We start from the raw sequence: 14600 nt of genomic DNA, 5'->3' as shown, positions 1-14600 counted from the left end.
GCAAGAGCCTCAGGGCAGAAAATAAGAAATCCAGAGGTCTGTCCAAGAGGTCATAGTGCAACCGGTCATCACGCTAACTGGCCTGTGGCTCTAGAACAGCCACCACCAGCCATCTAACTAACCCCATGTCTTTCATCTGGATGACCACAATGACCACAGAGCCATAGTGGCGCAGTGGAAATTAATTGACCACACTGAGGGGATCCTTCAATTAGAGTTGTATCCATTTCTCCATAGCAGGAGACCCTCGTCCCTACATAGTCTCTACATAGTCCTTGCATAGTCCTTACATAGTCCCTACATAGTCCCTACATAGTCCTTACATAGTCCTTACATAGTCCCTACATAGTCCTTACATAGTCCCTACATAGTCCTTACATAGTCCCTACATAGTCCCTACATAGTCCTTACATAGTCCCTACATAGTCCTTACATAGTCCTTACATAGTCCCTACATAGTGGTGCCATTTGGTACTCAGACAATGTCTTTGGCAAGGTCAACAGCAGCACCACTGCTGGTTGGGAGTCTGCAGGTCTGCAGTTGTGGTTTTGTTTTATATTTGTCATACCACAAAGGTTACGTCAACTACAGACAACAAGGGAAAATGAAGTGTGCCTCATGCAGCCTTTAGTCCTGTAATCACCCTACATCCTGGCATTAAGATTTGATTCAGACACACGACTTGAAGTTCACGAGAGAGTAACTTCAGACAAGCACATCAGTCGTAACTCTGATGTTCGCATTAATCTTCCATAGATGTAATTGGGAGATTTGGGTGAAAATTCCAATCTCAAGCGCCAAAGATCTTAAGTTAGGATTTGTGCGTACAGGAAACTGTCTCTTTGATTTACGAGATCTGTTATGGTTGTTTTTAAAACATGTATCCTAGGCCAATGTCACGAAATGACACAGGATATACTCTTGTGAGTAAATTTGGAGCCACCAACGGTATTTACGTGCAAGATGGGAGGGCAGACTGACCTTCCAAGGCTCTAATATCATCAGTCTGTCAGTTCATTTATCTGTTAAGATTCCTGTCAACTTCAAAGTGGTGAAATAAAAGGAACATGCCTATGGAACCAAGAACAAACAAACAGATTGTTGTAGAAGTTCATGACCCAATTTAGTTCCTTAGAAGCAAAACCACAAACAACCCATGTTGGATCCAATAATACACCTGGCCTTTCCTGATTTTGCCTCCACTGCTGAGGAAAGCAGTTGGAAAGAGCCATTCTGCTTCCATTGAAACGAACACATTGAAGCTAAACACATTGGTGTGTCTGGAGGTTGACACGCTAGGTAAAACCTAAATGCTGATGTGGCATTTCTCCTTAAAGCGTCTGCTAAATGACTTAAATGTAAAATGTAAATGTAAATCATTATGGGTATGATTCATAACGATTCAAAGTACTGTCTGTGATTATGAGTATGATTCAGAACGATTCAAAGTGCTCTCTGTGATTATGAGTATGATTCAGAACGATTCAAAGTGCTCTCTGTGATTATGAGTATGATTCAGAACGATTCAAAGTGCTCTCTGTGATTATGAGTGTGATTCAGAACGATTCAAAGTGCTCTCTGTGATTATGAGTGTGATTCAGAATGAATCAAAGTGCTGTCTGTGATTATGAGTATGATTCAGAACGATTCAAAGTGCTGTCTGTGATTATGAGTATGTTTCAAACCTCCTTCCTAACCTTTCGCTCTATCGCTCTCTCTCTCTCCCTCTCCTCTCTGTGTCATGGTCTCACGCTCGAGGAAACTGTTGAAACAAATTTAAAAAATGGTCTTGCTATTTTAGTGTCAGTGTGAGATAAGTCTGTCTTTGGTTAGATTTAGGATTACATCCCAAATAGCACCCTATTCCATATGTAGTGCAACATTTTGACCGGGACACACTCTGTCTTTGATGCTTCTCCACATTGGCCACAGTCATGCTGGCATATCGACTCAAGGCACAGAGCATCTCCACAAAAGCCTTATTGATGTTATTTTGATATCTGACCACTCCATGAATGTTATTGTGTCAGTTTCAACTGTGATTTCAAGGGAAGAGTTCAAAACTGCATTTCCCCAGCAAACCTCCTTTCTAACCTTTCCATTTTAGCGCTCTGTCTGTCTGTCTGTCTGTCTGTCTGTCTGTCTGTCTGTCTGTCTGTCTGTCTGTCTGTCTGTCTGTCTGTCTGTCTGTCTGTCTGTGTCTGTCTCTGTCTGTCTGTCTGTCTGTCTGTCTGTCTGTCTCTCTCTCTCTCTCTCTCTCTCTCTCTCTCTCTCTCACACAATAAAATAACAATAACGAGACTATACACAAGGAATACCGGTACTGTCACGACTTTTGCCGAAGTTGGTCCCTCTCCTTGTTCGGGCGGCGTTCAGCGGTCGAAGTCACCGACCTTCCAGCCATCGTTGAACCACTTTTCATTTTCCATTGGTTTTGTCTTGTCTTCCATCACACCTGGTTCCAATTCCATCAATTCCATGTTGTGTAATTAACCCTCGGTTCCCCCCGATGTCCTTGTCCGTAATTGTTTCTTGTAGTACAACGGTATGCTGTTATTTACAGGATTTCGTTTGACCCATTTATTGTATTGTTCTGTTGACGGTGGTTTATGGATATTAAACCGTTGTAAATCAGCTTTCACTCTCCTGCACCTGACTTCTCTGCCACCAGTACACACCTCACTACAGGTACCGAGTCAATGTGCAGGGGTACGAGATAGTTGCGCTAATTGAGGTAAAATGTGCATGTATGTAGGGGTAAATGTGACTAAACATAGTCGGAACTAGAAGCACAAACATTTCGCTACACTCGCATTAACATCTGCTAACCATGTGTATTTGTGACCAATGAAATTGTATTTGATTATGACAATCAGGATAGATAACAAACAGAGTAGTAGCAGCGCATGTAAAGAGTGTGAAAGAGCGTGATTGTGTGTGTGTGTGTGTGTGCATGCGCGTGTGTGTGTGTGTGCGTGTGTGTGTGAGTGTGCGTGTGTGCGTGTGTGCGTGTGTGCGTGTGTGTGTGTGTGTTAGACTGTCGGTGTAGTATGTGTGAGTAGAGTTCAGTGAGTGTGAAGAGAGCCAGTTCAAGAGGGTCAGTGAAAATAAAAAAGGGGGTCGATGCAAATAGACAGGGTAGAGATTTGATGAACTGTTCAGCAGTCTTATGGCTTGGGGGGTAGAAGCTGTAAAGGAGCCTTTTGTTCCCAGACTTGGCACTCTGGTACTGCTTGCCGTGCGGTAGCAAAGAGAACAGTCTATGACTTGGGTGTCTGGAGTCTTTGACCATTTTTATGACCTCCCTCTGACACCACCTGGTATAGAGGTCCTGGATGACATGCCATTGAGCTCGGCGCCAGTGACACACTGGCCCATATGCACTACAATCTGTAGCGCCTTATGGTCAGATGCCAAGCAGTTGCCTTACCAAGCGGTGATGCAGCCAGTCAAGACGCTCTCAATGGTGCAGCTGTATAACGTTTTGAGGATATGAGGGCACATGCCAAATCTTTTCAGCCTCCTAAAGGGGGAAGAGGTTTTGTCGTACCTTCTTCACGACTGTGTTGGTGTATTTGGACCATGATAGATCCTTAGTGATGTGGACAAAGAGGAACTTGAAGCTCTCAACCCCCTCCACTACAGCCTCTTCGATGTGAATGGGGCGTGCTCGGCCCTCCATTTCCTGTAGTCCACGATCAGCTCCTTGGTCTTTCTGATGTTGAGGGAGAGGTTGTTGTTCGGGCACCACACTGAAAACATAATTATAGACCTCTCGTTCGAAGGAAAAAAACGAATGTTTTGGACTAATGCTTGAAGGCAAAAAGAACCATCACGTTTAAAATTCTTTGGTTGGGTAGTTACAGACATGTTCCATGGCACAGGGACATGTATGTTCTATTTGGCTCTGTAATTTCATTAAAATATAGGGGAGTGATGGCAGACACCTAGTGGTCTGCATCCCAAATGGCACCCTATTCCCTATATTGTGTAATACTTTTGACCAGAGGTGTCAAAAGTAGTGTAATAGGGAATGAGGTGACATTTGGGATGCAGTCATGCACCGGACATTCTATCTGATAAGGGAGGAATTCAGTTCGGACAATACATGTCTATTAGGATGAGCCATAAGAAAGTCAAACTGTGGCTGCCATGCAAGTAGAACGACATCCGCCTCCTTTCCAGTAGATTCCGATGGATGACCCCTTAGTTATGTACATTACCGGTGAAATGTTTTAGAACACCTACTCATTCAAGGGTTTTTCTTTTTTTCACTATTTTCTACATTGTAGAATAATAGTGAAGACATGACAACTATGAAATAACACATATGGAATCATGTAGTAACCAAAAAAGTGTGATTCTTCAAAGTAGCCACTCTTTGCCTTCTTGACAGATTTGCACGCTCTTGGCATTCTTTCAACCAGCTTCACCTGGAATGGTTCCCACATATGCTGAACACTTGTTGGATGCTTTTCCTTCACTCTGCGGTCCAACTTATCCCAAACCAACCAGATGAAATCATTTGATGCAGCACTCCAACACTCTCTTTCTTGGTCAAATATCCCTTACAGAGTCTGGAGGTGTGTTGCGTCATTGTCCTGTTGAAAAACAAATGATAGTCCCTCTAAGCGCAAACCAGATGGGATTGGGTATTGCTGCAGAATGCTGTGTTAGCCATGCTGGTTAAGTGTGTCTTGAATGCTAAATAAATCACAGACAGTATCACCAGCAAACCACCCCCACACCATCACACCTCCTCCTCCATGCTTCACGGTGGGAACCACACATGTGGATAAACTGCATTGCCGGTTAGGGCTTGTAAGTAAGCATTTAACTGTAAAGTCTACACCTGTTGTATTTATTCGCATGTGACAAATAACATTTGATTTGATTTGTTGAGATGTGTCTGTTACTTGAACTCTGTGAAGAATTTTTTTGAGCTGCAATTTCTGAGGCTGGTAAATCTAATGAACTTATCTTCTGCAGCAGAGGTAACTCTGGGTCTTCCATTCCTGTTGCGGTCCTTGTGAGAGCCAGTTTCATCATAGCACTTGATGACTTTTGAAACTGCACTTAAAGAAACTTTCAAAGTTCTTGACATTTTCCACATTGTCTGACCGTCATGTCTTAAAGTAACGATGGACTGTCGTTTCTCTTTGCTTATTTGAGTTGTTCTTGCCATAATATGGACTTGGTCTTTTACCAAATAGGGCTATCTACTTTATACCACCCCTACCTTGTCACAACACAACTGATTGGCTCAAACGCATTAAGAAGGAAAGAAATTCCACAAATTAACTTTTAACAAGGCACACCTGTTAATTGAAATGCATTCAAGGTGACTAACTCATGAAGCTGGTCGAGAGAATGCCAAGAGTGTGCAATGCTATCATGAAGGCAAATGGTGGCTACTTTGAAGAATCTCAAATATAAAACAACTGTTCAAAAGTTTGGAGTCACTTAGAAATGTCCTTGTTTTTGAAAGAAAATCAAATTTTTCATCCATTAAAATAATATCAAATTGATCAGAAATACAGTGTACACATTGTTAAAGTTGTAAATGACTATTGTAGCTGGAAACTGCAGCTTCTTTATGGAATATCTACATAGGCGTACAGAGGCCCATTATCAGCAACCATCACTCCTGTGTTCCAATGGCACGTTGTGTTAGCTAATCCAAGTTTATCATTTTAATTAGAAAACCCTTTTGCAATTATGTTAGCACAGCTGAAAACTGATTTGCTGAATAAAGAAGCAATACAACTGGCCTTCTTTAGACTAGTTGAGTATCTGGAGCATCAGCATTTGTGGGTTCGATTACAGGCTCAAATTGTCCAGAAACAAAAAACTTTCTTAAATCTCGCACAATGCTGTGTACTACTCCTTTCACAGAGCAGCACAAACTGGCTCTAACCAGAATAGAAAGAGGAGTGGGAGGCCCCGGTGCCTAACTGAGCAAGAGGACAAGTACATTAGAGTATCTAGTTTGAGAAACAGATGCCTCACAAGTCCTCAACTGGCAGCTTCATTAAATAGTACCTGCAAAACACCAGTCTTAACGTCAAAAGTGAAGAGGTGACTCTGGGATGCTGGCCTTCTAGGCAGAGTTCCTCTTTCCAGTGTCTGTGTTCTTTTGCCCATCTTAATATTTTATTTTTATTGGCCAGTCTGAGATGTGGCTTTGTCTCTGCAACTCTGCCTAGAAGGCCAGCATCCCGGAGTCGCCTCTTCAGCCATTTCCAGCTACAATAGTCATTTACAACATTATCAATATCTACACTGTATTTATGATCAATTTGATGTTATTTTAATGGACCAAAAAATAGCTTTTCTTTCAAAAACAAGGACATTTCTAAGTGACCCCAAAGTTTTGAACGGTAGTGTATTTTGATTTGTTTAACACTTTTTTGGAAACTACATGATTCCATATGTGTTATTTCATAGTTTTGATGTCTTCACTTTTATTGTACAATGTAGAAAATAGTAAAAATAAAGAAAAACCCTTGAATGAGTAGGTGTGTCTAAACTTTTGACTGGTACTGTACATATATATATACTACATGACCAAAATGATGTGGACATCTGCTCGTCGCACATTTCATTCCGAAGTCATGGGCGTTAATATGGAGTTGGTTCCCTCTTTGCTGCTATAACAGCCTCCCCTCTTCTGGGAAGGCTTTCCAGTAGATGTTGGAACATTGCTGCGGGGCTTGCTTCCATTCAGCCACAAGAGCATTAGTGAGGTTGGGCACTGATATTGGCGATTATATGCCTGGCTCGCAGTCGGCGCTCCAATTCATCGCAAAGGTGTTTGATGGGGTTTAGGTCAGGGCTCTGTCCATGCCAGTCAAGTTCTTCCACACCAATCTCGACAAACCATTTCTGTATGGACCATGAGACTGCCAGATGGTGATTCATCACTCCAGAGAATGTGTTTCCCCTGGTCCAGAGTCCAATGTTGGCAGGCTTTACACCACTCCAGCCAACGCTTGGCATTGCGCATGGTGATCTTAGGCTTGTGTGCAGCTGCTCGGCCATGGAAACACATTTCATGAAGCTCCCGACGAACAGTTATTGTGCTGATGTTGCTTCCAGATGCAGTTTGGAACTTGGTAGTGAGTGTTGCACTTCATAATAGCAGCACACAACAGGACTTGTTGGAAAGGTGGCACCCTACGATGGTGCCACGTTGAAAGTCCATAGTATGGGTCAACCTACTGCCAATGTTTGTCTGTGGAGATTGCATGGCTGTGTGCTCGATTTTATACACCTGTCAGCAACGGGTGTGTCTGAAATAGCCGAATACAGTAATTTGAAGGTGTGTCCGCATACTTTTGTATATACATATTAAGGAGTGAGGCAGTGAGGCAGTCACACTCCTTTTGTATTTTCTATGTTTTTTACTGAACAGATAAGACAGTAGAGAGAAGACAGGAAAGGTAGGAGGAGGTGGAGTCAACAGTGGGCCGGATTCGAACCCACGCCGACATGTGTGCCGGGGTCAGTGCCACCCACTGTAGGACAACGACCCTAACCGTTCCAAGTCATATTTCTTTATAGGTGACACTGAAATATCACGTTTTGGAGTTTGGTTCGCAGATGTTGTTGATGAAAGGAAAAGGGGTACGTTTTCTCGTAGGAATCTGTGGTTTTGCCACGGCCCCTCATTTGATTTTTTTTTTGTTTAATAGCCAAAAACAACATTCACATTAACCAAACCGTGACTATGAGCTATAAAATAAATCCTCACAACAAATATTACAGTAAACCTATCATCAAAGTAAAAAACACCGGCTCGGTTGGCGTTACAACTCGGAGACGCAATGTCAACAGTGATTAATTTACTGGAGAATCTGGCAGTGTTCCAATGGTTCCAATGAACTACATCTCTCCTTATAGATCCGATACACTATATACAGAGCCTTCAGAAAGTATTCAGACCCCTCGACTTTTTACATATTTTGTTACGTTACAGGCTTATTCTAAAATGGATTAAATTAAATCAAAATCCTCATCAATCTATACACAATACCCCATAATGACAAAGCGAAAACAGGTATTTAGAAATGTGAGCAAATTTATGCAAAACTAAAAAATAAAATATCTTATTGAAATAAGTAATCAGACCCTTTGCTATGAGACGCGAAATTGAGCTCAGGTTCATCCGGTTTCCATTGATCATCCTTGAGATGTTTCTGCAACTTGATTGGAGTGCACCTGTGGTGACTTCAATTGATTGGACATGCTTTGGAAAGGCACACACCTGTCTATATAAGGTCTCACAGTTGACAGTGCATGTCAGGGAAAAAACCAAGCCATGAGGTCGAAGGTATTGTCCGTAGAGCTCTGAGACAGGATTGTGTCAAGGCACAGATCTGGGGAAGGGTACCAAAAAAATGTCTGCAGCATTGAAGGTCCCAAAGAACACAGTAGCCTCCATAATTCTAAAATGGAAGAAGTTTGGAACCACCAAGACTCTTGCTGGAGCTGGCCGCCTGGCCAAACTGAGAAAAAGGGGGAGAAGGGCCTTGGTCAGGGAGGTGACCAAGAACCCGATGGTCACTCTGACAGAGCTCTGAGTTCCTCTGTGGAGATGGGAGAAACTTCCAGAAAGACAACCATCTCTGCAGCACTCTACCAATCAGGCCCTTATGGTAGATGGATGCCACTCCTCAGTAAAATGCACATGACAGCCTGCTTGGAGTTTGCCAAAACTCACCTAAAGACTCTCAGACCATGAAAAACAAGATTCTCTGGTGAAATGAAACCAAAATTGAACTCTATGGCCTGGATGCCAGGCGTCACGTCTGGAGGAAACCTGGCACCATCCCTACGGTGAAGCATGGTTGTGGCAGCATCATGCTGTGAGGGTGTTTTTCCGCTAGTCAGGATCGAGGCAAAGATGAACGGAGCAAAGTACAGAGATCCTTGATGAAAACCTGCTCAAGAGCGCTCAGGACCTCAGACTGGGTTGAAGGTTCACCTTCCAACAGGACAACAACCCTAAGCAGACAGCCAAGACAGCGCAGGATTAGCATCAGGACAATTCTTTGAATGTCATTGAGTGGCCCAGCCAGAGCCCGGACTTGAAAAGGATCGCACATCTCTGGAGAGACCTGAAAATAGCTGTGCAGCAATGCTCCCCATCCAACTTGATAGAGCTTGAGAGGATCTGCAGAGAAGAATGGGAGAAACTCCCCAAATACAGGTGTGCCAAGCTTGTAGCATCATACCCAAGAAGACTTGAGGCTGTAATTGCTGCCAAAGGTGCTTTAACAAAGTACTGAGTAAAGGGTATGAATACTTATGTAAATGTGACATTAGATTTCTTTCTCTTTAATAAATTAGCAAAAATGTCTCAATAACTTGATTGCTTTGTTATTATTGGGTATTGTGTGTAGGTTGATGAGGGGAAACAACAATTCAATCCATTTTAGGATGAGGCTGTAACCCAACTAAATGTGGAACAAGTCAAGGGGTCTGAATACTTTCCGAAGGCACCGTATTGTAGTGTATGTCAGAATGAATATTACAGTAAATCTATCATCAGATTCAAAAACACAGACTTGGTTGCTCTCTAAAAACCTATAGGGATGCAGTAGCAAGGAACAGAAGGCATTCCCAACATGGTTCCCAAGAACACCTCTCCTTAGAGAAAGCTATACACTATCCAGTATCTGCCAGAATCCTAAAGAGTGCTCACATTTTATAGGTCCCTTTGGTGGTGAAATGTGATCTAATAGTAGTCAAGGACCCCATGTGCAAGACAGTCAGTGAGCCTGTGATTTACACAGACAAAGGGATCATTATACCAATGGGGTTATTTATGGTAGATTGTGAACATATGGGCGTTAGTGAGAATGCACACTTATCCTAAGGTGCCGAATGCATGTGTGTTGTTGTTGTGTGTGTGTGTGTGTGTGTGTGTGTGTGTGTGTCTGTCAGATACTGTATGTGTGACCCAAAACATAATCAATGATCAGCACTAGGTAGCACAGCTAAAGACAGGGACTAGGCAAAATATAAGTGATCTTTGACCCAACAATATTGTAGACAGCACTACAGAGCAAATCAAATAATGAAACCAAAACACATCGATCCAATTATATTTCCTCTCAAATGACAACACCCTTAAGTAGGTAATGGTTGGTGCTCCAGTCTAGTCCTCTTCCATGTCCGCATCAAGCATCTCACAGTAGGAGTGTTTATCTATGATCAGTTTTGCAATGTAGACCTAAATTAATAAAAAACATGGGGGTGTGGGGGGGAATCAGCACTCTAACTCTGATACCTACGGCCCCAGAAGGAGTCCTTGGAATATAACGTTCTTATATTGACCAATAGGTGGCAGAGTCACACACTACGTCCAGAAAAAGAGCGCTTTACGTACTTGCATTCTCGGTCCTCCAGATCAAAATGTGGGTTAAAGTTGATGAGTATCTTCTGGCCCGGTTCTGGGGCTGATATCACCCACATACATTGCTGTGATGGAGGGTATGAGTTCGGATAGCCAGTCGAGGTGAGATAATCTGCATTGGTTATCTCAATGTTATCTCCACATTTATCTGCAACTAAAACAGACAGAGATAATTATTTAAGAACGAATTCCGTGAGCGAGAAATGACATCTGATTTTTGAATGAACAGGAAAAAACAAGATGATGTTGTAGGCGACCCTTTAAAAATATATATATTTTATCATTCAGAAAAAAAGAGTAATAACGCTCTGCCAATCGTCGGTGGAAATTATTAACAGAAGATGCAAAAACACACATTTTACCAGTGTACTTGTTTCAAAACTAGTGAAGCATGAGATATGAGTCAGAAATAAGCAACTTTGTGTCATTTTTGTATCTTTTTTTATGTTATTTACTACATGAATAGTAAATAACATAGCACATATGAAGAAGACATGCTCTCACAAGTGCCCATTTACCGACACCATAAACAATACATGAGAACGAACACCTTGGAACAAAAATCATGTATTCCGTCTCCCTACTGTTGAGGGAACGATACCTTTAGATAAATACATAACCAAGCAACTCTACCGTTTTGGAAAGGTTGACTTTCAACTGATTTAGACGAGAGAGCTTAGGCTTCAGATGCGTCTTGCAAACCCATGTACTGTAGCCTATGTGCACCTCCGTAGACGTGACGAAAACAGGTGAGTCGTGATTTCAAATCGTCCAAATTAAGGCTTTTAATAAGGACAATGTTAGAAAATATGATATTTCAACAGTCTACACTTACCGCTTTGAATCAATGAAGCCACAACAATGAGTTGGGTTGAAAATAACAGTATAAATCCACAATACATCATTGGACTGTAAAATACACAAATCTGTAAAAAAAAAAGAAAAAGATAAAAAATAAACTTTGATATTTCCACGGTTTTATAGTCCTCAAAGCAAAACAACAAATGTCTCAGAAATGTAGGATAAATGTGTCTGACAGCTTCAGGTTGCCAGCATCCTTTAGTAGCCTATTCAGCTGCTGTTTCCTCTTTCCTCGGAAAGTCGTGTTTCTCTCGCAGAATAAGAACTTGCCATTTCCCAGGAAAATAAAAATAATAATAATCCAAACGCAGAAAACAATTGTTGATTCCGAAAATCCAGACGCCTAAAGTGCCCCAACAGTTAGCCTATCAATCGATAACTGATAATTGTATATCAAAAGTGGAATAATAAACTTAAAAGATTCAATAATATCTCATACACTCACTACTACCCCGTCTAAAATCCCCAATACCTATTCCTTTTGACTGCGTTCGTTCGGTAACGGTTCGGCCCTTTTCCGATGCGCGCTGTCTGACCGACACAGTAGAATGTCAGAGGGTCACTCTCATTCGACTTGACGCCAACTGTGAAAGTAACAGTGGCCTTTCCACTCACAAAATTCCAGCTCCAAGACGCACACAGGCACAGACAGATGACTACGAGAAGAGTGGGCAGGAGCGAAAGACACTGTGCGCCCTCCTCCCGCTGGCGCACAGCAGAGGGAGATGTTCTGGATTGGAAGGAATGAAGATAATATACAATTCAAAGTTGAACCATTCATTTAGATATACTAATCTTACGCTACCTGTCGCAAATTTAAAAAACAACAAGCGTTGACCGTATAACAATAGGCCCTTATAACAATGGAATAAGGGGTTTTGCGGAATAATCACTTTAAGCACTTCACTTGATGCCTTGCTTTTGGTAGATCCTTGTTTCTGCAGTAGGCTACTATATTCTTATGCAATTACAGTATTATATATTGTTTTAATGGCACTTCAATTCTAAGAGGAATATTTTGCTATATGGAAAGCTGTCTTCTGTTCCAATTAAGAACGCATTAAGAATGCTGCCATGTCTGTAACAGTTTTCTGTAGCCTATTGCTTATTAAAGCAGAGTGTGTTGGCCAACTGTTATCTAATGATCACACAACATTCTAACAGTCTGTTAAAAGATCAGGCTGAAGGGAGTGAGAAAGAAAGTAACTCAATCATCAACACACACACACACACACAAATAAAAACATTCTGCATTGACAAAATATTTGACTAAAGGCAGCACATTTCACATAATCTCTCGCCATTGCTAGCTCCCGTATGATAAGTAACATCCACATTTTGTAAGAATACATCTTAAACCCTAGCACCACCTGGTGCAACTGTGCAAGCTCAAGTCCCACCTGTCCATACAATCTTGTTCATTAGGATGTCAAAGGGAAAACGGATCCTAGATCAGTACTCCTACTCTGAGATGCATTATGAATAGGAGCCCAAATCTCTCATTTGGAAGTAGGAACGATTGACTCTGTGCATCTGGGTTGAGGTTGGTAAGTTTCTGAAGAGGATGTCAAGGGCTCTACCTCTGACTGCCAGTCACACCGGACTGAGTGTGTCGAGTTAAGTTGTGTCATAGTAACAGGTCTTATGTGACAGAACCACACGGTGTGTGTGTGTGTGTGTGTGTGTGTGTGTGTGTGTGTGTGTGTGTGTGTGTGTGTGTGTGTGTGTGTGTGTGTGTGTGTGTGTGTGTGTGTGTGTGTGTGCAGCCAGGTCACCCATGATACAAGTCAGTATTCGACGTCCATCCATGTCTGAGGACGTTGGGATATGACGTGGAAACTGGCCACTAGGGGCAACAATGAGCGCTGTTACCTTCAACTAGGTTTTGGTTTTGCTAAGGCGTAGTAAATAGTGGACGGATGTCAGCATCTGCTTCTGATTCCAAAGGTTGGAGGTTCAAATACAATGACAGAAAGTTATTTGGTTTTAAGCCTACCCCAAACATTAACCCTTACCTTAACAATTCAGAGTTCATGCCTAAACTTAACACTTTGCGTGTTAATGTGTGGGTGGGTGGGGGTGGGTATGTATGTGTGGGTGTGTATGTGTATGTGTATGTGTATGTGTGGGTGTGTATGTGTGGGTGTGTATGTGTGGGTTTTGGTGTGTATGTGTGGGTGTGGGGGTGTATGTGTGGGTGTGGGTATGAGTGTGTATGTGTGCGTGTTGGTATGGGTGTGTATGTGTGGGTGTGTATGTGTGGGTCTGTATGTGTGGGTGTGGGTGGGGGTGGGTATGGGTGTGTATGTGTGGGTGGGTGTGTATGTGTGGGTGTATATGTGTGGGTATGGGTGTGTATGTGTGGGTGTGTATGTGTGCGTGTTGGTATGGGTGTGTATGTGTGGGTGTATATGTGTGGGTGTGGGGGTGTATGTGTGGGTGTGGGTATGAGTGTGTATGTGTGCGTGTTGGTATGGGTGTGTATGTGTGGGTGTGTATGTGTGGGTCTGTATGTGTGGGTGTGGGTGGGGGTGGGTATGGGTGTGTATGTGTGGGTGGGCGTGGGTATGAGTGTGTATGTGTGGGTGGGTGTGTGGGTATGGGTGTGTGGGTGTGTATGTGTGCGTGTTGGTATGGGTGTGTATGTGTGGGCGTGTATGTGTGGGTGTGGGTGGGGGTGGGTATGGGTGTGTATGTGTGGGTGTGTATGTGTGGGTGTGTATGTGTGCGTGTTGGTATGGGTGTGTATGTGTGAGTGTGTATGTGTGGGTCTGTATGTGTGGGTGTGGGTGGGGGTGGGTGTGGGTGTGTATGTGTGGGTGTATGTGTGTGTGGGTGTGTATGTGTGGGTGTGTGTGGGTATGGGTGTGTATGTGTGGGTGTGTGTGGGTATGGGTGTGTATGTGTGGGTGTGTGTGGGTATGGGTGTGTATGTGTGGGTGTGTGTGGGTATGGGTGTGTATGTGTGGATGTGTGTGGGTATGGGTGTGTATGGGTATGGGTGTGTATGTGTGGGTGTGTGTGGGTATGGGTGTGTGTGTGTGGGTGTGTATGTGTGGGTGTGTGTGGGTATGGGTGTGTATGTGTGGGTGTGTATGTGTGGGTGTGTATGAGTGGGTGTGAGTGTTTGTGTACAGTGATAAATGATCTTACTGTCAGAGGAGGGAGGAGGATGTCGGTGTTTGCTTAGTATTTATTGAGGCACTTCACAGTAACAGGGCTTGAATTCCTGTAAAAAGTTATCATGTGTTCGATGAACTTGTCACAGTATATTTTTCTCATTGAAGTTGGGATTTCAACTGTATGCCATTCCTATGT

At 42.8% G+C, this 14600-nt stretch overlaps 1 protein-coding gene across 1 annotated transcript in view; it reads right to left on the bottom strand.

Moving 5' to 3' along the window:
• The window catches only part of LOC118402173 (neuropilin-1a), a 51928-nt gene extending 39971 nt beyond the window's left edge, over positions 1-11957 (bottom strand). Inside the window, exons 1-2 of the mRNA XM_052477038.1 lie at positions 11257-11957; positions 10395-10575 (exon numbers count right to left, since the gene is read on the bottom strand). Of these exons, the coding sequence (XP_052332998.1) occupies positions 10395-10575; positions 11257-11326 (251 nt within the window). The 5' untranslated portion in view covers positions 11327-11957. The remainder of the gene's footprint in view (positions 1-10394; positions 10576-11256) is intronic.
• Between the last annotated feature and the right edge of the window lie 2643 nt (positions 11958-14600).

The sequence above is a fragment of the Oncorhynchus keta genome, chromosome 23, assembly GCF_023373465.1.
Source record: "Oncorhynchus keta strain PuntledgeMale-10-30-2019 chromosome 23, Oket_V2, whole genome shotgun sequence".
Lineage (NCBI taxonomy): Eukaryota > Metazoa > Chordata > Actinopteri > Salmoniformes > Salmonidae > Oncorhynchus > Oncorhynchus keta.
Note: the sequence above shows the minus strand (reverse complement) of the source record. Positions and strands in the feature narration are given on the sequence as shown.